Source organism: Tiliqua scincoides, chromosome 1 (assembly GCF_035046505.1).
Source record: "Tiliqua scincoides isolate rTilSci1 chromosome 1, rTilSci1.hap2, whole genome shotgun sequence".
Classification (NCBI taxonomy): Eukaryota; Metazoa; Chordata; class Lepidosauria; order Squamata; family Scincidae; genus Tiliqua; species Tiliqua scincoides.
Genome location: NC_089821.1, coordinates 284,768,429 through 284,793,445, shown reverse-complemented (window position 1 = coordinate 284,793,445; position 25,017 = coordinate 284,768,429). Strand labels below are relative to the sequence as shown.

Below are 25,017 nucleotides of genomic sequence, written 5' to 3'. Positions count from 1 at the left end.
CCTTGCTTCTCGCAGGATCCATGCCACTTTGCTGTTTAATCAGCATCAGTGCTAAGAAGTGTGCCTCTCACAGCCCAATCCTACTCAGGATATAGGCTGTAATGCAAAAGGATTAACAGTGGAACAGAGTTCGGCTCTTGTAAAATGGCTGCCACTGGAGCGCACAGCACTCTGTTGGTGGCCATTTTGTTTATTTATAAAAAAGACCTACCAAAAACCCAAAGCGGCACACAACAGAACATAAGCGCATAACAAAAAAAAGCATGAGAATAAAACATTAAAATAAAAACAGTTAAAACAATTTTTACAACAGCAATAAAAGAGTAGATCAGCATGTTATATTGGCAACCTTCAGTCTCGAAAGACTATGGTATCGCACTCTGAAAGGTGGTTCTGGCACAGCGTCTAGTGTGGCTGAAAAGGCCAATCCGGGAGTGACAATCCCTTCCACACCGGGAGCAAGTGCAGTCTGTCCCTGGTCTGTCTCCCTGGCTATGGGCCTTCCTTCTTTGCCTCTTAGCCTCAGACTGTTGGCCAAGTGTCTCTTCAAACTGGGAAAGGCCATGCTGCACAGTCTGCCTCCAAGCAGGCCGCTCAGAGGCCAGGGTTTCCCACTTGTTGAGGTCCATCCCTAAGGCCTTCAGATCCCTCTTGCAGATGTCCTTGTATCGCAGCTGTGGTCTACCTGTAGGGCGCTTTCCTTGCACGAGTTCTCCATAGAGGAGATCCTTTGGGATCCGGCCATCATCCATTCTCACGACATGACCAAGCCAACGCAGGCGTCTCTGTTTCAGCAGTGAATACATGCTAGGGATTCCAGCATGTTCCAGGACTGTGTTGTTTGGAACTTTGTCCTGCCAGGTGATGCCAAGGATGCGTCGGAGGCAGCGCATGTGGAAAGCGCTCAGTTTCCTCTCCTGTTGTGAGCAAAGAGTCCATGACTCGCTGCAGTACAGAAGTGTACTCAGGACGCAAGCTCTGTAGACCTGGATCTTGGTATGTTCCGTCAGCTTCTTGTTGGACCAGACTCTCTTTGTGAGTCTGGAAAACGTGGTAGCTGCTTTACCGATGCGCTTGTTTAGCTCGGTATCGAGAGAAAGAGTGTCGGAGATCGTTGAGCCAAGGTACACAAAGTCATGGACAACCTCCAGTTCATGCTCAGAGATTGTAATGCAGGGAGGTGAGTCCACATCCTGAACCATGACCTGTGTTTTCTTCAGGCTGATTGTCAGTCCAAAATCATGGCAGGCCTTGCTAAAATGATCCATGAGCTGCTGGAGATCTTTGGCAGAGTGGGTAGTGACAGCTGCATCGTCGGCAAAGAGGAAGTCACGCAGACATTTCAGCTGGACTTTGGATTTTGCTCTCAGTCTGGAGAGGTTGAAGAGCTTTCTGTCTGATCTGGTCCGGAGATAGATGCCTTCTGTTGCAGTTCCAAAGGCCTGCTTCAGCAGGACAGCGAAGAAAATCCCAAACAAGGTTGGTGCAAGAACACAGCCCTGCTTCACTCCGCTTCGGATGTCAAAAGGGTCTGATGTGGAGCCATCGAAGACAACAGTGCCCTTCATGTCCTTGTGGAAAGATCTGATGATGCTGAGGAGCCTGGGTGGACATCCAATCTTGGGGAGAATCTTGAAGAGGCCGTCTCTGCTGACCAGGTCGAAAGCCTTTGTGAGATCTATGAAGGCTATAAAGAGTGGCTGTTGTTGTTCCCTGCATTTCTCCTGCAGTTGTCTAAGGGAGAATACCATATCAGTGGTGGACCTGTTGGCTCGGAATCCACACTGCGATTCTGGATAGACGCTCTCTGCAAGTACCTGGAGCCTCTTTAGTACAACTCGGGCAAACAGCTTTCCTACAACGCTAAGGAGAGAGATGCCACGGTAGTTGTTGCAGTCACCCCTGTCACCTTTGTTCTTGTACAGCGTGATGATGTTTGCATCCCTCATGTCTTGAGGTACTCCACCTTCTCTCCAGCAGAGACAGAGGATTTCATGCAGCTCAGTGACGATGATCTCTTTGCAGCATTTTAGGACTTCAGCAGGGATGCTGTCTTTTCCAGGTGCCTTGCCAAAGGCAAGGGAGTCCAGGGCCACGTGAAGTTCTTCTAGGGTTGGTTCACTGTCAAGCTCTTCCAGCACAGGCAGGCACTCAATGATCTACCCTGATCTCACCGGGTAGATCAGCATGTAAAATAATGTTAAAGCAGCATAAAAGTTTTTTTTATTAGCACTGCTGTTAGAGGTGGTGCTGCTGTACCCACCAGAACAGGTAAGAAAGCAGTGGGAGCAGGGGTGGGCAGAGAGGCAACAAAAGTAGCAGGGGGAAGGAACGGGGCAGGGATACAGCCAGAGGGGTGGATCTGGTGGCAATGGTACATGCCAGATCCTATTACCTCCAGGTTCCCTGCTTCTTTCATCTCCTCAGATGTGCTCCAGCTAAAGAGTAGTATACAACAGCTAAAGAGCTGGCACAGGTCCAAAGAGGCCCATTGGTGAGTGGGAGGCTTACAGTGGGGAAAAAATTTCCTTTCCCCCTCCCAAGCCTCCTGATCCACACACACACACACACACACACACACCCATGGATATGCCTTTTTGGCGTGGCTGCAGCAACAGGGGGGAAGGATAGGATTGGGCTCCCAGTCTTTTTTTCCCTTGGCCTTGCCAAGGTGCCCTTCATTCCAATGTTCTGCTCATCACAGTGAGAAATGCTGCTTTTTTTTGTCTTGCATGATCACTCGCAAAATAACCAAATGGGGATGCTTATACTGGGAATATGCAGGCGGAAACTATTGATTTCTCAATCCATTACTTATCATGTGAATTAATGCAGACGAGTGTTTCTTTTTCTATCTTGTCCCATATTCCTGGGGATGCTTTTATCATGTTCATGTAGATGGTTATAGCTTGTTCCAAATCATTTGCTTATGTGTCATCAAGCAGAGGATAAGCCCTTGAAACAGTCTTCAATTACTAGGTGATTTTCTGTCTAGAACTCAAGGGTCATAGCTGGTTTATATACTTTCAGAAGTAGCAGCGCTCTCTCTCTCCCCATCTGTAAGAGAGAGAGAGAGAGAGAGTGTGTGTGTGTTAGATATCTTCCGAAGTACCTTTTCTTGTGTGCCACATTCCACAGTGGGTGGTCCAGTGCTTTTCTGAAGCTAAGAAGAAAATGATGAAAATGTGATCAGCCATATATAAAACCTAGCATATTTTTCATTGTGCTCATACATTTTCCCTGCCACTATGAGACAGTTCTGACAGCATACATTACACACAGCAATTCCATCTCCTGCCACCATAGCAGGCAGTCAGCTCTCAATGCTTCTGGGGAAGCATCTGGGATAAGAACATAAGAACAGCCCCACTGGATCAGGCCAAAGGCCCATCTAGTCCAGCTTCCTGTGTCTCACACTGGCCCACCAAATGCCCCAGGGAGCACACAAGACAGCAGACACAACCTGCGTCCTGATGCCCTCCCCTGCATCTGGCAATCAGAGGCAGCCTGCCTCTAAAACCAAGAACTTGCACATACCTACTATGACTTGTAACCCTTAATGAACTTTTCCTCCAGAAATTTTTCCAATCCCCTCTTAAAGGCATCCAGGCAAGATTCCATCACTACTTCCACAAACTAATGACACACTGGGTAAAGAAATATTTTCTTCTGTCTGTCCTAACTCTCCCAACAGTCAACTTTCACGGATGTCCCCTGGTTCTGGTGTTATGTGAGAAGGAAAAGAGCATCCCTCTATCCATCCCCTGCATGATTTGTATGTCTCAATCATGTCCCCCCTCAGGTGCATCTTTTCTAGACTGAAGAGGCCCGAACACTGTAGCCTTTCCTCATAGGGAAGGTGCCCCAGCCCAGTAATCATTTTGGTTGCTCTCTTTTGCACCTTTTCCATTTCCACTATGTCTTTTTTGAGATGCGGCGACCAGAACTGTACACAATACTCCGGGTGTGGCCTTACCATAGATTTGTACAACAGCATTACAATATTAGCTGTCTTCTTCTCAGTGCCTTTCCTTTGCTGTTGTTGAATCTAGGTGGAAATAGAGTTTGTTGACTCTGTTGAATCTAGGTTGAAATAGGCAAGGGTGCTATGAGATAGAGAAGTGGGGTGCATTTGCAAATAATGTCTGCATGAAGAATCCTTCCAAAGAAATTTTTATATCAATGGTGTGGGTGGTTTGGTTATTTCCAAAAACTCTTTGATATAGGACTGAGGAGTTTTGAAGAAGTCAAGGAAATAACTTGTGTGGTTTTCCCGTTTGTCAGTGTTTAGCCATGGTTACTTGTTCCCAGCCAACTTGTTCACTATATAGTGTGCAGGAAGTGCTCTGCTTCCCGCCCCCATCCCACCCTTCCAAAACAGGAAACATGCAGCTGAACTTGTAATTTCATGTTCATTTCCTGGGAATCAGTTCACAATGGACTTTTGCTGCTGTTGGGTTAAAATGGGTAGCCCCTCCATAGAATACCTTGCATGTAAGTGGTTTTCCTGCATGTTATTATATTTGAGTTAATGTATGTGGGTTGTTTTTTTTAATAATGTAAATGGTAATAAACATTATTTGCAAGATTGACGGACTTCAATATTAAAATTGAAGTGAATTTACAGCTCTGAAAATGGAATTGTTGGAGGTGATATAATCTGGCTTTAGATCATTTTCTGTCCAAAAATAACATTCTTCACCTCAATAGGATTATTCATAACCTGTGTATTGCACTCGATTTAATTGACAGCCTGTGTAAATTACCCCCCCTCATCTCCACATGAAAAAAGCATTTATGTGATTTGGTTTTTAATTCAGCTGTTAAATACTGCCTTTATTTGATATCAGTCTCTGCCAGTTTAGCGAAAGTGGTTTTTGGCAACCTTTACTCCACCTTATCTGATCATTGTTCAGTCTTTATTGCCCTGTATTGGAGACACATTTGGGTGTTATGATAAAGCTGTTGAAAATGCAATTGCTGCTTGCGGAAATCAGTGCTGCAAATAAATCCCTGTGTTTGCCACAGAGGAATTTTGTGCAGAAGTAAGTAAGAGCGCAATCCAGCCCCCAGTTAGCCAGCACAAGTCCCTTGCACCGGTCAAAGAGTGCCGTAAAAGTTATGTAAAGCACTTTTGCACCACTCTGAAGGAAGATAGGCTGGTGCACAGACATGCGCTGGCCTCCCCACTCCAAAGTGGGCCCTGGGAAGAAGTGAGTTGATGCCAGCTGAGCTCAGCCAGTGCAGAGGTCTGGGGTATGGGGAGGGAAGGGAAGAGACAGGAGGGAGCGGGAGGGCAGGCAGGGAGCGGGAGGGCAGGCAGGGAGCGGGAGGTTGGACCAGGATCCGCAGTCATGCTGGATCCTAGCTCTGTTTCCAATTGGCTCAGAGCAGTCCTAGGATGCTCGGATTTGTGCCGCCTCTTTAGATGGTACAGAACTCGAGTAGACCCATTGGGGCTGCTGCGGCTCTCCCCGGGGTAAGGGGAAAAGTTTCCCTTTACCTTGGGCTGAGCCTCAGACAGCCCCAAATGCAGGCCTGCCAGCCTGCCTGTTCCAGCACAAGTTAGGATTGTGCTGTAATTCACTTTAAAAAGGAAAAGGTTTTAAAAATGTATTACTTCTAGAATCAGTAGATGGATGGATGTTTCCAAAAAGTAAGCTTGATTAAAGAAACAGACGCCACCAGAATATTTTAGATTTACACGTGATATTTCCAGAACATTAAAGAGGTATTTCATGAAACATCTACAATATATTTATACATCTTGTGAAACAGGGAATAAGAACATAAGAACAGCCCCACTGGATCAGGCCACAGGCCCATCTAGTCCAGCTTCCTGTATCTCACAGCGGCCCACCAAATGCCCCAGGGAGCACACCAGATAGCAAGATACCTCATCCTGGTGCCCTCCCTTGCATCTGGCATTCTGACATAAACCATTTCTAAAATCAGGAGGTTCCACATGGCTTGCAACCCGTAATGGATTTTTCCTCCAGAAACTTGTCCAATCCCCTTTTAAAGGTGTCCAGGCCAGATGCCATCACCACATCCTGTGGCAAGGAGTTCCACAGACCAACCACACGCAGAGTAAAGAAATTTTTTTTGTCTGTTCTAACTCTCCCAACACTCAATTTTAGTGGATGTCCCGGTTCTGGTGTTGTGTGAGAGTGTAAAGAGCATCTCCCTATCCACTCTGTCCACCCCCTGCATAATTTTGTATGTCTCAATCATGTCCCCCCTCAGGCGTCTCTTTTCTAGGCTGAAGAGGCCCAAGAGGCCATAGCCTTTCCTCATAAGGAAGGCGCCCCAGCCCAGTAATCATCTTAGTCGCTCTCTTTTGAGAGGCGGCGACCAGAACTAGAAACAATACTCCAGGTGTGCCCTTACAATTGACTTGTACAACAGCATTATAATATTAGCCATTTTGTTCTCAATACCATTTCTAATGATCCCAAGCATACAATTGGCCTTCTTTACTGCCGCCGCACATTGAGTCCACACTTTCATCGACCTGTCCACCCCCCCCCAGATCTCTCTCCTGATCTGTCATAGACAGCTCAGAACCCATCAGCCTATATGTAAAGTTTTGACTTTTTTCCCCCAATGTGCATGACCTTACACTTACTGACATTGAAGCACATCTGCCATTTTGCTGCCCATTCTGCCAGTCTGGATTGATCCTTCTGGAGCTCCTCACAATCACTTCTGGTCTTCACTACTTGGAAAAGTTTCGTGTAGTCTACAAACTTTGCCACCTCACTGCTCACCCCTGTCTCCAGGTCATTTATGAAGAGGTTGAAAAGCACCGGTCCCAGGACAGATCCTTGGGGCACACCGCTTTTCACTTCTCTCCATTGTGAAAATTGTCCATTGACACCCACTCTCTGTTTCCTGGTCTTCAACCAGTTCTCAATCCATGAGAGGACCCGTCCTCTGATTCCCTGACTGTGGAGTTTTGAGCTACTGAGCCTTTGGTGAGGGACCATGTCGAATGCCTTCTGAAAGTTCAGATATATAATGTCCACGGGTTCTTCTGCATCCACATGCCTGTTGACCTTTTCAAAGAATTCTATAAGGTTTGTGAGGCAAGACTTACCCTTACAGAAGCCATGCTGACTCTCCCTCAGCAAGGCCTGTTCGTCTATGTGTTTTGAGATTCTATCTTTGATGAGGCATTCCACCATCTTACCCAGTATAGATGTTAGGCTGACCGGCCTATAGTTTCCCGGGTCCCCCCTCTTTCCCTTTTTAAAGATAGGCGTGACACTTGCTATCCTCCAATCCTCTGGCACCATGGCCGTTTTGAGGGACAAGTTGCATATCTTAGTCAAGAGATCTGCAACTTCATTCTTCAATTCCTTAATAACTCTTGGGTGGATGCCATCAGGGCCGGTGACTTATTGATCTTTAATTTATCAATGAGGTCTGAAACATCTTTTTTAACCTCTATCTGAGTTAATTCCTTGATCAGGAGGGGCCATTTGGGCAGCGGTATCTGCCCAAGGTCTTCTGCCGTGAAGACAGATGCAAAGAACTCAAATATGCAGAAGCACTATCCAACCATGGCTTGTTGTGGCTTCCCTGTGTGCCATGTGTCACAGTGTCATTCCCTCAAGGAACACAAGGGACCATGTCGACAGTGTCTTCGTCTTGCGTAGGCTAACGGACTGAAATAGGCCTGTATGGAAAAGACGTTTGAGTCTCTAGAATACATCAGCCACGTAAGAAACATGTCACCTTTGTGGAACTCAGGGGAAACTGTCTTTGAGAGGGTTCAATGTGTTCAGTGTCATGACTTGATCTAATCTATCTATCACAGTACACTTGTTTAAATGGATGTTTTTTCTCCCCCTTGATTTGCCTTCAAGTCTATTTCAAGTCTCTTGAGAGTGAATACAGACATGCGTACTCAAAACAACAAATAATGTGTCAGCACAATCCTAGGCAGGTCTACTCAGAAATAAGTTCCACTGAGTTCAATGCGACTTCCTCTGAGGTATGAATAGGATTGCAGCCTAAGGGCACAATCCTATCCAAGTCTACTCAAAAGTAAGTCCTATTGTGTTCAATAGGGCTTAGTCCCAGGAAAGTGTTGACAGGATTGCAGCCTAAGCTTCTTACCTACTGTTTTGACCCACATCCAAGTGTGGTCAACCACTAACTAAAAGTCATATGATTAATTAACTAAGATTACTTTAATCAGGCAACTGTCTGAGCATTTTCTTTCCAACTGCTTGCTGTCCCGTCTGTTGCACCCTACAAAAGTTGAACTTGGGTTTCAGTAATAAAGTCAAAGCTCTTTGTTTCCAGGAGAGGACCCCAACATTGCCGTGTTTTAGGAAAGCTCAGGCTTGGCCAGGATATACAGCTGGGTAAGGTATCCATCTGCTTCTGCCTCGCTTCTACTTCCACGAGGCACATTAATCAGGCTAACCCATCAGCGTTGCTATTAATAGGGTATAATACAATGGACGGGAAAACCGTATGTGTCCAACTTGTCAATGCAATGTGTGATGAGGTGTCTCAGAATACCCAATAAATGTCTGCTCAGTGAGATTTGTTTGTACATTTGTTTTATTTCTCAGTTTGTTCGAAATGACCTGTACCACAAGAATACAATTTATTTATTTATTTATTTAGTTATTTAACAGTTTTTTGTTTTTTCAGGAGCAGATAATAGTTCAGTAGATACTGTTTATTTCACTCTTGGACTATGACAACCTGCATAGTTCACACAGGTGTTTCCATCTCTTTTTGGCATCTCATAACCATCAAGCCACAGGAGCAGGTCTGGGGGTGGTATGCCTCCGCCCCCCCATTATTTCTTTGTAGCCTGCTGCTACAAGGTGGAACTTCTCAATCTCTTACTCTCGACTGTAGCTGGCAGAAAGCTCCACCACTTACATTCTTCGGTCCTTCTCCACAGCTTAACCTTTTGACAGTTGCTTTAGTTAGCATGATTTATAACAAAATAAAAAAAAAATGTGTTCTAACAGTTCCAAACGCACAAGTCAGTCTGTTTATAAAGAGAAAATAAAGCCCTCCTGTTTGGCATGAACAATACTGTTTGGTGGTGGTTTCACAGTTTTGTCACAATTTCATGTCCAAGTAATGCCCGAGTTTACTCAGATACAAGTGGAGTGGGATATTCTGCCATAGATCTGAAAATATTCCTTTCAGCATGGGGTGGGGGGTGCCCTAAAGGCCAGAGACCTCTGTTCTCTGTTCCTAAAGAGGAATGTAAATATGAACCACGTCTGAACTGCCTCTGAATCACATGGGTGTGTTGGCAAGCAGCAGTCAGTTACCTGTGTAGGTTCTCAGTATATGCAAAGCCTTGGAAGGGAGGGAGTACATTGTAGGTTATAGGTAGTATGGACCAAGGATGCCACGGCTCCTTTGAAAGGGGTAAGTTGACATTTCATGCTTATATGCTAACAAAGGCGCTTACTTGCATGCCTTGTTCTAATCTAATCCTGGAATTAGCACTTAGAGACTTGCTTTCAATATTGCCTATGCGATGGAAGCTAAACTTGTACAAAGGTTTGTGGTTGCCAAAATCATTCTTGTTCCAGGAGTTTGTGCCTTCCAAAGACTTTGGTCCTCATAAGCCCAAGACTGTATTACTAGTGTGAAGAAGAAAGTATGTATCTGCATCAGCATGCTTTTTAGTTCTGAATGTACAGAACTAGAGCCGCCCACACCTGACTAAAATCTTTTCCTGATCAGTGGCATCTCCTCTCCCTATAGGCGCCTGAGTTACTGTCAAGTTGCTACTGTGACAGAATATTATATCCTTTCTTAGGTGCACATTTTATTAAGTTACTTCTGAACATGCTGCCAAAGCCTGTTACATATCTGTTATATATGAAAAAAGAACAATTCAGTAATACAGTGCATTTCTCCGGTCATATTCAGATTCATTGAGGGTTAAGCAGCCTATTGCCCATTCATTTAGTTTCAAGTGATGCAGCTGTAGGACTGAGTGATCCTGAAAGGGCACAATGGAGAAACAGGCCTGGCATGCCCCCATGATTGAATAACGATACAAGTGGGCAAGAAAAGTTGATCACTTCAGAAAGCATCAGTGCCTGTACCATATGCCCTTCATTACCAATGATGAGGGCAATTACCCGGAGAAGGCTAGTGTCATTGGGTCTTGCTTGTGAGGTTCCAGAGGCACTTGAACTGGCCAATACTGGAAGCAGATAGCTTAACTTAATAGGCAATTGGTCTAATCCAGCAAGGTAAATTTCTGTTCTTAGAAGCTGCTAGCATAAAAATCACGACTGGTGATTTGCAAAGAGGAACAAACTAGTAGCCTTGCTAGGCTGGGAATGAAACATATTTGTTCCTGTGCTGATCTCCTTCCCTCCTGTTTGGCATGACTCCCCCTTACTTACTGCCCCAAGATCACAAGGAAGTAGGGCTGATCCAAGACTTCTCAGTACCTGAGACAGCATGCCAAATGCTGACATCCCCTCCCCCTTAAGTGGTAATGTGCTGACCTCTGCACCTCCCTCACCCTGGATTGGAAAAGGAAGAGAGGGACAGACTGGGAGGGGGTGTGGAGAGGAGAGTGGTGAGAGGAGATTGTGCAGTGGAAATAGGAGTGGGCACCCACCACACCAATCTGAGTTGGCTGCATGGATCAGCCAGCCCTGCAAAAGAGAAATATTCCTTTCTGTACATGTCCTCCCAACAGGCCTTTACAGCACAATCCTATGCATGTCTACTCAGAAGTAAATTCAATGGGACTTCCTCCCAGGTATAGGATTGCAGCCAAGTGTCAGAAAGCAGAAGCTGTTTCTCAGGTCACTGGGCAGTGAAATGCCACAACTGCTCTCAGAGTGGAGAGGTCTGAATTCTGTCTCAGAAGAAAATGCCTGTTTGTAGCATGGAGAAGAAGAGTCACCTAAGGGATACTCTGACAAAAAAAGCAAGTCCACCACAGGGATGGGGCAGGGAACCCAAATCTTTTCCATTCTTGGTAGGAAAGCAACTGGGGGATAATTTCAAGCAGAAAAATGGGTGGTGAGGAAAAGGTCAGCAGCCCCTTCCCCAATGCTTTATCCAGACAAACTTGCAGCCTCTCACAACGGCTTGTCATCCAAAACGAAAAAAACTTCAGGAGGTTGTTAACACCGTGCCTCTGTCATGTAAATGTTGCTTGCCACCCCAAAACAGCTGCCAATGGTACAGCACACATCCAAAGATGGCTATACAGTGACATTGCGTACTTTCGTCCCTCCTTCATAGCAACGAAAGACCATTTTATATAGTCAGGTAGCAATCCATTTTTCTCTTTCTCTCACTTTGAAGAGATGTTTGGACTGGAACCTGTGAGAAGTAGCACAGGAAGTTATAAGTTGACAAGTGATATTCATTTGTTTGGTCACGTTGGCTAAGGTTGCCTCTACTTGAGTGGAAATAATAATATGTAGTATTTGTGTAGCTGGAGCTTTTCGTGTGTGCAAATCACTTCAAATATATTGTCTTGGTGTAGTCCTTAGATCAGAAGCCTTGCAAAGCAAATTACTATTATTATCCCCCATTGCAGGTGGGGAGCTGAGGTGGTGAGGGGGTGGCTTGCCTAAGACCACCTAATGATAGTTCAGGGCAGAGGTACAATTTAAACCAGGGAAATCCTGATTCATAGTTCAGTTTTTTTTTCAGAGCCTGCACTACTACTCAATTGCTCTTTAACTTGCAAGTGAATCCCAAAAGGGCTGTTGCAAGTCTCCCTTCTGGGTGCAATGCCACATATGAGAACAGCCAGTGTCAAATATGCTTATGGTTCCTAGGGATTGACTTGAGGAGAGAAGCCAGCCTGCTCCTCAGCAGTTGATTTCTCAAAAGAGGATTGTCAGGGCCCAGCCAACCTGGAAGCCACTTTATGTTGTTCTTGGGAGGTCCAACCCGCTGATCCCAGGTGTCTGACTGTGGTTAGAGAAATGAGACCCTGTCCTACTTATTGCTTCATGTGCTTTGGGACTGAAGTCTGGCATACAAAACAGACACAACCCCCTCTCAGATTTAGCCCTGCTGCCCCACCCATAAACCACTGGCATGGGTTGGATTCAAGCAAATGGCCTAGACAAGAGTTGCCAAATCAGGGGAGGAAAGAGGAGGTATTTAAAAAGCAAGAATTGAGCATCCCCCCTGGAGGAGTTTGGCTTTGTTCTTTTGAAATGGCCTGAGCCCAAAAGCTTTCTGAGGTGATTGTTTTCTCCCCTGCTTCACTGAATATATCCAACATCTGGATCTATAGCTCAACATCCAGAGGAAATGCCTTAGTTTGGGATCATTTTGTATTTGGGCCCCAATCACAGCAGACAGATTCCTGTAGCCTTGGAACTATGCCAAGTGGGAAAGGAAGAATGGAGGTAGAGGGTTTTTAAATAGCACCACGTACAGGAGGACAAAAGATTATCAAGTGAATACAACCCTGGAACAACCATGTCAGGTTCCTTCCTTTTGCATGCTCTCAGAGAATCAGACACTCCTCTCAAGGATGCATCTCCAGCTTTTCTAGTAGCCATTGGGAATGTTGTGATTGCACATGGGTGGGGTGGGGGAAGCCAGATGCAAAAATGCTGTACAAGATCACAGAATATCTTATATGGTCAGGCCTGTCTTTCCCAACAAGAAGTAGGGTCTCTATGTACATATTTTATAAGTAGCTTGAGCATAAGAGGCAGCCATTTTGGACTCGAGAGGTTCCATGGTGCTCCTCTCCAAACAAGCAACTGTCTCATGGGCCTGTGCTTTGAAGAAAGGTATCAAGCTGCTGATCCACTGATGCCCACATATTTTATCTCCTCTCACACCATCATGCTATGAATATTACAAACTCTCATTTTTTTTGTTCATCACACCTTGCTTCAGTCTCAGCATCCCTTCTCTAGAAGATGGAAACAGGAATTGGCTGCCCTGATAGTGCAAAGAGCAGTGCTGCTCAGGGGCTCCACACTTCCTCTGACACCCTCTGCAAGTGCAAGAGCTTGCTCCAGAATTTTCCACAAAGAAATAAAGAATGATGTCGTTTAAAAGAGTTCCTTCATCTGTACACGGTAATCTTCGGATGGGTGTACAGGCTGGCGGGGCCGCCAGATGGGCATTAAATATTTTTTCCATGATAAATGATTGGAGATAAAAGCCAGCTGCCACCTCTGTTTGGTTTGCTCCACAGCTGTGTCTCTGTTTCCAGTTTGCTTCCTGGGCACTGTGGGTGGGGCTGGGCCTGTCAGACCTTGGCCTCCAGCATTTCTAGGAAGAGTTTGTGCATGGGGACCTTGCCCTGCAGTTTGATGCTGTAGAAGTGCTGCACAGCCTTGGCGGCTGTTTGCCGAAGGAGCGGCAGGGTCAGCAGCAGCTTGCCTGCACGCCGCGGCTCCTCGTGACGTTGGCTGAGCTCGTAGTCCTGAAGAGCTTCATGGAGAAGGTCCTGCAGTTTCTGCACAGCCTCCATGTCTTCTATGTGCATTGAATCTGCAAAGAGAGAAACGGCAGCAATGACAATGCTGCATGCTAAGTTCCCTGAACTGTGGAGAAGGGCCATTCCAGCACTAGCAGCAGCTTTGCACTCAGCCTGATGAACACAAGCCTGTCAGCAAAATATACATATCCACAAAGCAAATATGTTTGTGTGTTGTGGTATGTGGCCAGTATCACTAAAGTACAACTTCTGAGATGCCTCATTCACACGTTATTCTGCTGCTGGATTAAAGGGATATATCAGGCATATGTTGTGAACCAGAGGTGTCTAGCTCATTGACCCAGTGAACATGCCATACTCCTACTGCATAATCTGAAATTGTTACACAAGAACAGCCCTACTGGATCAGGCCATAGGCCCATCTAGTCCAGCTTCCTGTATCTCACAGTGGCCCACCAAATAGTTACTGTGTCTGTATCACCTGTATTGAGAGATGGGGGGAAAAAACAATTATCTCAAATCATTTTAGACTATATTTCTGCATTTGTGCTCAGGGGATTGGCCATTTTGCATGATACGCTTTGAGTGTCTTTGCACATACAGTATATGTGCATGAATGCCAAGGGAGGCACTGGAACAGGATTCATAAAGAACATTCTATATCACATTTCCTGCATAATTGTGTTATTCCTTCACAGTGGAAATACACAATCAAGTGCTTCGACCAAAAGGATGCCATGGCTTCTGGGTGTCTTCATCTCTATGGTGGTATGATAAGCAGGTTACTGTGTCAGCTGCCAGAGCAAATCAGAATCACAATCAGAACAATGTGCTGGTCCACAGTCTGCTTCAGAATCACACAGGTTGTCTGTTAAATATCATTCCTCTAGAAATGTGGCCTGTGCAACGCCTGCCAAGTCAAACATGACACCATTGCAATAACTGTCCTGCCCTTGAAGACAGTCCAGAAGTTGCAGCTAGTGCAGAATGCAGAGGCTCATGTGGTTGCTAGAGCTTGGCAGTTTGACTCTGTCGGACTGCTGCTTCAGCAACTGCACTGGCTGCCAGTTCTTTTCCAGGCCCAATTTAAGGTGCTGGTTTTGACCTTTAAAGACCACTATGGCTTGGGACCAGCGTCCTTGAGAGACTGCCTTCTTCCATACCGTATGGTCCGTTCTCTTCAGTCATTGGAGAAGGCCCTGCTGGTTGTACCCCCATCAAGAGAGCTTAGGTGGATGGAAGCCAGAAACAGGGCCTTCTCTGTGGTGGGGCTTGTACTGTGGAATTCCCTCCTGTTTGAGTTGAGAACAGTTCCTTCACTCTTAATCTTCAGGTGAGGCCTGAAGACTTTTTTTATTTTGGGAAGCCTTTGATGCCACATAGAGGGTATGATGGCTGCTTTTTAGTAATTAATTATTTTTTAACTGATGGTTTTTTATCACTGCTGCTGTTTCACTTTTATTCTCTATTTTATAGTTTTTATCTGTATTTCATAGTTTTTAATGCCTATATTTTATGTACAGTGGTACCTCGCATAACGAATGCCCCACACAGTGAAAAACTTGCATAACGAAAGCGTTTTGCGAAGTTTGGTAACTCGCACAACGAATTTTTATGACCCGTGCTTCGCAAGACGAATTTTTTGTTTGTTTGTTTTGGTTTGTTTTGGTTTGTTTTAAGGGGGGGATCTTCATGCCGGTTTATGCTCACATTCACCCTAGTAAGGGGAGGATCTTCATGTCAGTTTATGATCCTGTCCACCCTAGGGAGCGGGGGATATTCATGCCAGTTTATGATCCCATTCACCCTAGGGAGCGGGGGATTTTCATGCCAGTTTATGATCGCATTCACACTAGTAAGGGGTGGATCTTCATGCCAGTTTATGCTCACATTCACCCTAAGGAAGGGGGAGGAAGACAGCGAAGAAAGTGATGTCAGTGATTGTGAGCAAATGAGCTTCATAAATTCTGACTCTAGCGATGATGAGTTCTTGGGGTTTCCAGAAAACTAGAGTACTCAAACCTTTAAGTCTCTCCATTTGTTAATGACAGTGATAATGGTTCTTAACGCCGCTGTTGACTGCTGTTCACTTTACATGGAGCGAAAAATACGGTATGTCTTTAAAGAGCACTTAATAAACACTTTGTAAACCAAATTTGACTTTGTTCTGACTTTTTTTGCCCATAGGAACACATTAATTAAATTTCAATGCATTCCTATGGGAAAACGCGCTTCGCAAAACGAAAAACTCGCATAACGAAAGGACTCGCGGAACGAATTAATTTCGTTATGCAAGGCACCACTGTATCTTAATTGTTGTTAGCTGCTTTGGATGCCCTCCGGGGAGAAAGGTGGGTTACAAATCAAATCAAATCAAAAAATAAGTAACAGCCCAATGCTATCCACACTTTCTTGGGAGTAAGTCCCATTGACTGTAATGGGATTTACTTCTGAGTAGATAAGTATAGGATTGGTCTGCAAGTAAGTAAGTAAAGTAAAGTAAAGTAAAGTAAAGTAAATAAATAAATAAATAAATAAAAGGGATTCACAGAGGCAGCTTCCTTTCCCTTATTCTCTCATCAAGGTCTCAGCCCCTTATTCTCTCAAGTGCGCAGAGGGACCTAAATCTGGCAGCTGACTATACAAAATAAACCAACATTGTGGGGATTAATTTTCCTGTAATCCATCACTGAGCTGGTGTCAATGGCACTGATAAACCGTTAATTACAAAATCAATGTCTATGAATGTTTACAGCTGCCAGGATGCACTGAAGTGTGGGAAGGCATCAAAGCTTGGTTTAGGTGAGTTCTGGAAGCAGTGAGTGAAAAGAAATGGAAGGATTTGCTTCTAAACTGCCCTGCCCAAGAGCTACAGGGTCAGAGTGCCAATAAATCTCTAGTTAAGGATTTCAAGTCACTCTCTTTTTCAATAATGCACCTACAACCAAGGCTTCTGCCTTGTGTACCGAAAAGAATTTGTGAACATAAGAGCATAAGAAAAGTAGGGCTCGGTTGTCTGGATCAGAAGAGGTATAGGAGGGGGTGGGAAGGTGGTGAATAAGTTTTTCTGCCACAAAGCAGTATGTTGGATTCCATGGTCTCTGGGTGTCTTCCAACTCTATGTAGATATGAAAAGCAGGTTACTGCCTTAGGGCCCAATCCTATCCAATTTTCCAGTGCCAGTGCAGCAGAGCCAATGGAACGTGTGCTGCATCCTCTGGTGGGGAGGCAGTCACAGTGGCCTCCTCAAGATAAGGGAATGTAAGTTTCTTTACCTTGGGGCTGCATTGTGTCTGCACTGGTGCTGAAAAGTTGGATAGGATTGGGCCCTCAGTTGCCAGAGCAAATTAAATAGTAATCAGAACAAAGTGGTGGTCAACAATGAGTTCTGATGGGTTCTGAGCTGTCTGTGACAGATCAGGAGAGAGATCTTTGGGGAGGGGGGGTGGACAGGTCAATGAAAGTGTCGACCCAGTGTGCTGCGGCAGTAAAGAAGGCCAATTCTATGTTTGGGATCATTAGAAAAGGTATTGAGAACAAAACGGCTAATATTATAATGCCATTGTACAAATCGATGGTAAGGCCACACCTAGAGTATTGTGTCCAGTTCTGGTCGCCACATCTCAAAAAAGACATAGTGGAAATGGAAAAGGTGCAAAAGAGAGAGACTAAGATGATTACTGGGCTGAGGCACCTTCCTTATGAGGAAAGGCTACGGCGTTTGGGCCTCTTCAGCCTAGAAAAGAGACGCTTGAGGGGGGACATGATTGAGACATACAAAATTATGCAGGGGATGGACAAAGTGGATAGAGAGATGCTTTTTACACTCTCACATAACCAGATTCAGGGGACAGCCACTAAAATTGAGTGTTGGGAGAGTCAGAACAGACAAAAGAAAATATTTCTTTACTCATCGTGTGGTTGGTCTGTGGAACTCCTTGCCACAGGATATGGTGATGGCATCTGGCCTGGATGCCTTTAAAAGGGGATTGGACAAGTTTCTGGAGGAAAAATCCATTATGGGTTACAAGCCATGATGTGTATGTGCAACCTCCTTATTTTAGAAATGGGCTATGTCAAAATGCCAGATGCAAGGGAGGGCACCAGGATGCAGGTCTCTTGTTATCTGGTGTGGTCCCTGGAGCATTTGGTGGGCAGCTGCGAGATACAGGAAGCTGGACTAGATGAGCCTATGGCCTGATTCAGTGGGGCTGTTCTTATGTTCTTAATGTGCTTCAGAATCACACAGGTTGGTGGTTTGTGTCTAGTTAACTACTATACCTTTAGAAATGTGGCCCCTGCAAAGCCTGACAAATCAAATATAACACCACTGTAATAACTTTCCTGTCACTGAACCCACAGGATGCAAATACACGAAATGCAAAATGCAAAACAAATACATTAAATACAAAATATTCCTTAAACTCGATGATGATTACATAGCAATGTAATCCAATGCATTGAATAGCAAAGGACTAATTTTAATCCTCACTCAGCTATGAAGTTATAGAATCATCTTATAGCGTATTTACATTATCCTGGGATAACAATGTCCTGAACTTGCTTTATCACTGATTTGTTTAAGCATCCAAGGAGTGAAGCAGAGGCGGAAGTTAGCTTAGACAGAGTCATTAACCCCTGACCCATTTTTCATTCATGGCAGGATATGCATATAGCATTGATACAAATGGGATGTGTAACAAAAAGGTGCAGTGTATTCTTTGGGGGTAAATGGGGGAAGTGAGCTTCTCTCTGACCCACAGTATGCAGCCTGGAGCAGGAGCCAGACACATGCATTCCTAGGGTTACCAGATACAAAGGGGGACAGAGTGCCTATACCTTTAATCATTGCATAGAAGAGGGAATTTTGGCAGGTGCAGCTCAACATGGAAGGGTTTAAAATGCTGCACCTGCCAAAGTTCCCTCTTCTATACAATGGCTAAAGGTATAGGCACTCTGTCCTCCTTTGTATCTGGTCACCATCCTCCTTTGATGTACCCTCATCCTCTCAAACAAACAACAAATGAGCAGAGCAGCCCAGTGTGGAGTTGTGAGTAGAGCCCCTTCCCTGAATTGTCATTCCCAAGGCTATGCAATGTGAACCTTCCCTCTTGGGGGGAGGCAGAGGGCACAGGATACCCACAGACACCTTTTTTCTTTCCCTTCTCTTCCTCTGCCGTATAATGCAGGAGTGTCAGATCTGGGGCTGGCATTTTATAGCTATATAATGAGGGATAATTTGTCTGGGTGGGGAGCAGGAACAGAGAAAGGACAAAAGTGCCCTTTTATCCTTTCCTTCCTCCAAAAATGTCCCTGGGTAGTGTAATGACAGAAGTTCTTTAACCTCACAGCACATCCCACAGCCTTTATCTGACCTCTGCTAGGTTGATTACTATCAAGAGTTAGAAGAACAACCAGGTCAATTTACTCTCTCCCCACCCTCCATTTTTCTGTTTCTTTTCAGCAAACATTCTAATATTCCATGTCTCCACTTCTCTTAAAATTCAGGCCTGCCGCTGATCTTAGGTACTTAATAAAAGGGTTCCTTCTTTGTGTGGAGGGGAGCAGGAAATTATCTCAGGAAAACAACCATGAGATGAAGCTCTGGATATTGAGTACATAAATAAACCCCTGCTAATTGTGTAAGAGGCACTTTTTCAAGTGGGTGCTCCTTTTTTTAGCAGGGGGAGAGTAATTGGCCCACCTCACCCCAGCACTGTCTGTTTTAGTGGCTGTCTGCTGGTATTCATTTGCATCTTTTTAGATTGTGAGCCCTTTTGGGACAGGGAGCCATTTAGTTATTTGATTTTTCTCTGTAAACCGCTTTGTGAACTTTTAGTTGAAAAGCGGTATATAAATACTGTTAATAATAAATAAATAAATAATAAGAGTTAAGTAAATAAGAATTGTCAAATCATATCCTCTTAGCTTCAGTTTTTCATCTATAAAAGAATAGTCTTGCTAGAAAGCAAAGTGTCAGAGCCAACAAAATCAGTGGCAGGAGTGACACTGATTTCAACTTTGCCTTCTTCATTTGATTCACACAACCATCTCTAGGAAATATTTAATATTAAAACTAAGAATACTGCTGAGGACACCCTTTTTTGCCTTGATGCTTCTCAGCCCACAGTGAAGTCTGAGGAATGGGTTTGTCATCTTCCTACCATCATGAACTTCAAGGCCCAGAAAGTTCTAATTTGGGCATGTAACATTTCTTAATTTGATGCCAAACCCCTTATCTCTCAACTAGCCCTTTCTATGAATGATGTTTGTGGTTCTGAGTGACCTGGCTTCCATGACCATTCTAGACCACCAGGTTACCTGAATTAGCGAGGGCCAGGGCCTTGAGCGTGACAAACTCTTCCTTCTCCACCTTCATCTTCTTATACCTGCGCACCAGCTGCAGGATGGCCAGGTAAAGCTCCAGAAGCCCTGTCAAGCGAGAGTGTTCCTCATCCATGATGTAATCTTCAGCATAGACCAATTTATCTTCATAGGGTAAAGAGCGATATACAATACCCAGGATGAGGATCTCCATCCAGGCACTCTGCAAAAGGCTCATTTGGTCCCCCAGGGAAAGATTAGAAAAACCTGTCGGGATAAGAGAGGAACAGATCAAGGTCTGTGCAGAAGTACCTAAAAAATGGAGACTGCCCAGTTATGGAAGCAACCACCAGTAATTTAGGAACACTTTGGTATAACACTTTAGCCTCAGACTCAAAGTGAAAGTCCCCCTCAGACAAATGGATAAAAACACGGAAATGCAACGTGCAACTGTCCCAGGCATGAACAAACCTGAAGAGCCAGCCACATTTGTATAACTTTGTCCTCTTTAGCCCTTGGATGTATGCTATCCAAGTAGTCACAAGGCTGGCCATTTGAAAAGCAGCTCCATATGCTAAGACACTTGTGTTGTGTGAGCAGCTTTCCATGAAGTTGGGTGAATTAAACTGTACCAACAAACTGCAAAAGGGAAAGAGAAAAAGCCCTGTGAATGGGGTATTTAAAAATCACCCAGCCCCATGTGGAAACACTTGCACAAATGACACACCGCAAATCGCTGCTGCCATGCACTTGTGTTTCAGAGCCACAGACATGGCTGATTAAAGGCAACAACAGGGCCTCAGGTGTCTTACTTAAATGGCTGATCTACAACATTTAGGTAGAACAAGTGTCCAATAAGCCATGCACACCCAAAACAAGTCATTGTTATCCTTTTGTGGAGTTGTGAATGAGTTTTCACACCTGCTGCCATAGGAAAGGATTAAAGTCCTGTGCCTGGCCATTAATGCGAAGCTCACATATATTTCACACCATCTAGCTGCGTAGCATTTAATCAGAACAGTCCATTTACTTTATCTCAGCATTAACAAAGCCTTGTTCCTCTAAATCATGTTTAAAAAGTCACCTCAATCAAACCTGCAATATTTCACTTCAGGAAATCAAAAATTAAATCACAATGAAAGACAATCAAATTTTATATATTAATCTCAGCAACTAGAACACCATCAGTACAGCCTAAGGAGCAGCAGAACAAATGGTTCTCACTTCAGCATGAACACCAGTTTGGGAGCCAGACCAAACACTGAAGTTCTGAAAGGGCTTCACAAAAAGAAACTGCATAAATCAGAACCAGAACCTAAGCTAGACTGAGAAGTACTAGAAGAGTCTGCAAACACTCTGGCTTTCCCATTGAAGAACTAAGGGACAAGCAACATGGATTGAGCTATTAGATTAGCCAAAGTATGCCTAGGCCTTCTAGAGGGGCTGGTTCATTGTCACACCACAGTTGCAAGGAGGTACACTTGTAAATGCAAACAGGGTGACCTAAAATATCTTGCAACATGTCAGAAAGATCATTCCCATCTCTCTCTGTTTTTTCTTTTTGTGCAACGACTTCATTGCTGCCCCACAGCTCTCTCTCTAAGCTCATTAACCTTTGACTTGTAGATGCTCCAGTCCCACTAGCTGTGATTTATGCTCAGCAGGCTGCCTTTATTCCCAGAGTCCTCTCTGGTTGTGTACTTGTGCCTACATCTGGGCCAAGGGAGCGAGTCACTTCGAGGATCATTTGATTTCTCTTGTTATCAACTTGGCAATTAACAAAAGAACTGGTGATTGCTGTATTGACTGGTCCGGAGTTCTATTTTTCTATCTCAGCTATCTCAGTCCAAGGAAGTGAGGGCAGAGGGATGGGTTAGTGGTATTTATTTATCACTACACCATGTTTTGTGTTTGTGTTGCCAGAGGAGGTAAAGGGTGATAATGGCACAGCAGTCCTTGGACATCCAATTTCCCTTATCAGGCCACTGAATAGAAAAGAGGCCGCAGGCCACATTAATTAACAGATACCAATCAGCTGTCACGTGTTGTGTGTGCGTGTGTGAGGTCTGATGGGTAGAGGGAGGGATCGATAAAGCACTGGGGAGGAGTGCCAGAAGAAATAAGAGGACAGCTGAAGAGGAGTCTAGGCCACCAGAGAGATGAGCTACAAATCTGACCCTTGTCGGTCAAGTCTGCAGATGAAGAGGGACTAGACTAGGTTCTAGTGTGCTATTATACAACCCACCATTTTACCTTGTATATGGGTAAAGAAGAATGACCTGTGGTTTTTTAAAAAGACAATGGTACCCCTCTGTTGCTGCTGCACATTTATTTAGTTACAAAATTATACTCCCAAAGGTTCAGTTCTACCAGAAAATGTGTAGTTCAACCATTTCAGCCACTCAAGGTGGGTTTGTTTGCTCTACTCTTGCAAAGGAAGTAGCTTTCATTGGCCACAATTAGAACTCTCAAGAAGCCACTACTGCCCAGCAAGTCCAGTGTGATGGCTCCATTGCTTGCCCTTGCACTGTAGCTTGAGCAGAGTGTTGCCTAATTGCCTAAACAGGAGAGGCACCAAGCTTCTTTTCCTCTAATTGTGGGGAAATTTTACCCCTATGCGCAGGCCCTATCCTAAAGCACCACTGAAGGGGAGGGCTGTGTGCAGTCCAAAGAAAGGGCTACACAGTAATGGGGTGACAATTTCTCACAGCACTAATTGAAATGAGAGCTATTTAACTTAGTAATAAATTACTGAAGTCACACAGAAATCTGGCCAACCCTGCTAGATTGACCTGGAGCCTCCAGGAATTATGATGAATCTCCAGATGACTACTGAAAGCAATCCTGGAGATTTTAACAGAACCTCCAAGAATTTCCAGTATCACATAATGCTGGGGGGGGGGGGAGGAATACCTCCAGGAATAGCTTCAGTCAGAGTTGACACCCTTACCAACAACGAGGTGCACCGAGTTTGTGGCTCTCATCAAATTATTCAGGATGGTTAAATTCCAAGCAGACTATGAAGAGCAAAAAGATCTCTAGAAGTGGATGAAAAACCACCCAGGGAAAGAACTTTGGTTCACAGTAGAACAATCACTCAGCAAATTCAGTCTTCAGGATTAGTAGGAATTAGGGCACGATCCTAACCAGGTCTACTCAGAAGTAAGTCCAATTTTGCTCAATGGGGCTTTTTCGCAGGAAAGTGTGGTTAGGATTGCAGCCTTAGTGTGTGTGTGTGTGGGGGGGGAGAAATGACAATTCGGTGGCTTAAAAAAATTACAGACATCCCCAGCGATCCAGTATCCACGGATCCGGAGGCCCCCACGCTCTCCTGGTGCCCATTACAGTACCTTTGTTTTGTTTAGTAGTGCTTGAAGCACTGGTGTTTCTTAACCAAGCAAGAACCAAGCAATAGAAGAACTGCTTAAACAAGCAACTAAAGAACGCGACATGCAGGCAACCAGCCTGCAGGCTAGAGGGAGACGAACAGAACATCTAACAGTCCTGCTTTCTGTTAATGTACTTTTGCCAGAATGTGAAGCAAGGGTGTTCCAAATGCAGTGTGACCCTCCCAGAAGCATCTGGGAGTCTCTCTGGCAGTATCCTAGCTGAGCTCCTCTGAAATCTGTGGTGTTTGAACCCAAGGATGCAGTTACACCTTATTATTTTTCTGCAGTAGTTTCCAGATTAAAAAGAGAGAGAGTGAGAGTAAGAAAACACATAACTTGTGGCAAGTGGAGTTCATAATCTGTTAATTTATTATCATTTCTGTCATCCTGGAGCGCCATTAGCGGCTGTAATAAAGAGAGATGTAATTATAGGATCTGAGGCCACTCTAGACACAGCTGCTGTCACTCCGCTGGCCATATTTCATCCCTTTCGAAAGTGCTGGGCTTTCGTCCTCTCAGCAAGAAGAGCAGCAAAACTCTACCCTGTCATCACCCCGCAACAGAAATCTCCTCTTCCTGTAGAGAAGTACTGTGAAGGTGGGCACCATGAACTTGTGATTAATGTAGGGGGTGGGTGCAAAGCATAAAGGAAAGCGAGTCCTTTCTAGCAGCAAAGGACTGCAGTCTTGCAGAGGAGGATACTGGGGTAATAATATTTGCAGAACACTATTCAAACATGTTTTTCTATGCCCAATTGCAGGAGAGTGGCTTGAAGCTTAATGATCAGCTTCATTTGCTAATATGGAATTTGTACTTGAACAAAGGGCTTACAGAAGCATTGACTTGTCAATTTCAAGATTAATGCAAACCTGAAAGCTGCGGTTTTTGTATGTGTGTGTACAAATTTTTCCATGCTTAAAATATAAATGTACTGAGACCAAAAACAATATCTGGGTATTCAGTAATTTCACCAATATCAACTCGGTGTATCTCAGTGTATTCACAATCTTCAGAAAGGAGACTGAGGGTCTAAATCAGCAATTCTCAACCAGTGTGCCACAGCACATTGGCATGCCATGAATGGTCCGAAGGTGTGCCACAGGAGTTTCAGGGAGGTTCACTTATTAGTAGGGTCTTTGAGGATGTGAGCCCTCTGCTGGCAGTGCGGTGGCCTTGTCACTTGTCAAAAAAGGAAGTGTGCCTTGACAATTTCAGCGCTTATTTAGTGTGCCACATGATGAAAAAGGTTGAAAATTGCTGGTCTAAATATGGTAATAATCTTAGCTGAGTGTTTCCTTTCCATCATGCTGTCAGCTCATTCTAGCTATTTGCTTTATATGAAAAAGGGAGCACTTGAAAGTCACTATTGAAGATACTGTTCTATATAAAGAGGTGGTCCAAATTTCATTCAGCATAACGAAATCAGGAACCCTTCCATGTTGAGCTGCACCTGCCAAAATTCCCTCTTCTGTACAATGGTTAAAGGTGAAGGCACTCTGTCCTCCATTTTATCTGATCATTTTATCTGATTCCCGGGGTGTGGGAATCAAATACACACACTGACCTCACAACATTTGTTTCTGGGCAGAATTATGTGCAGGTCTTAGCCTGTGAACCTGGGCCCAGGGTACTTGGAGGACTGCCTGCTCCCATAAAAACCTGCTCCAACATTAAGATCTAACAGCCAAACCTACCCAAGGTGCTGATGCAATTTCCATAATGCAGCCCTGAGGCAAAGGAACAAATGTCCCCTTGCCTTGAGGAGGTCTCAATGACTGTCCTCCCACACACCCTGCTGGCATAGCTGCATCAGCATTGGAAATTCGAATAGGATTTTGTTGTAAGGCCCTGCTCAAGGTATGG

The 25,017-nt window shown here is 44.6% G+C and overlaps 1 protein-coding gene across 3 annotated transcripts in view; it reads right to left on the bottom strand.

Moving 5' to 3' along the window:
* Nucleotides 1-8,559: 8,559 nt before the first annotated feature.
* ESRRB (estrogen related receptor beta) overlaps nt 8,560-25,017 on the bottom strand; it is a 332,439-nt gene continuing 315,981 nt past the window's right edge. For all 3 annotated transcript variants that reach the window (XM_066627528.1, XM_066627522.1, XM_066627512.1), the window contains 2 exons: nt 19,763-20,032; nt 8,560-13,494 (listed from right to left, as the gene is read on the bottom strand). In XM_066627528.1, the coding sequence (XP_066483625.1) occupies nt 13,250-13,494; nt 19,763-20,032 (515 nt within the window). In that variant the 3' untranslated portion in view covers nt 8,560-13,249. The remainder of the gene's footprint in view (nt 13,495-19,762; nt 20,033-25,017) is intronic.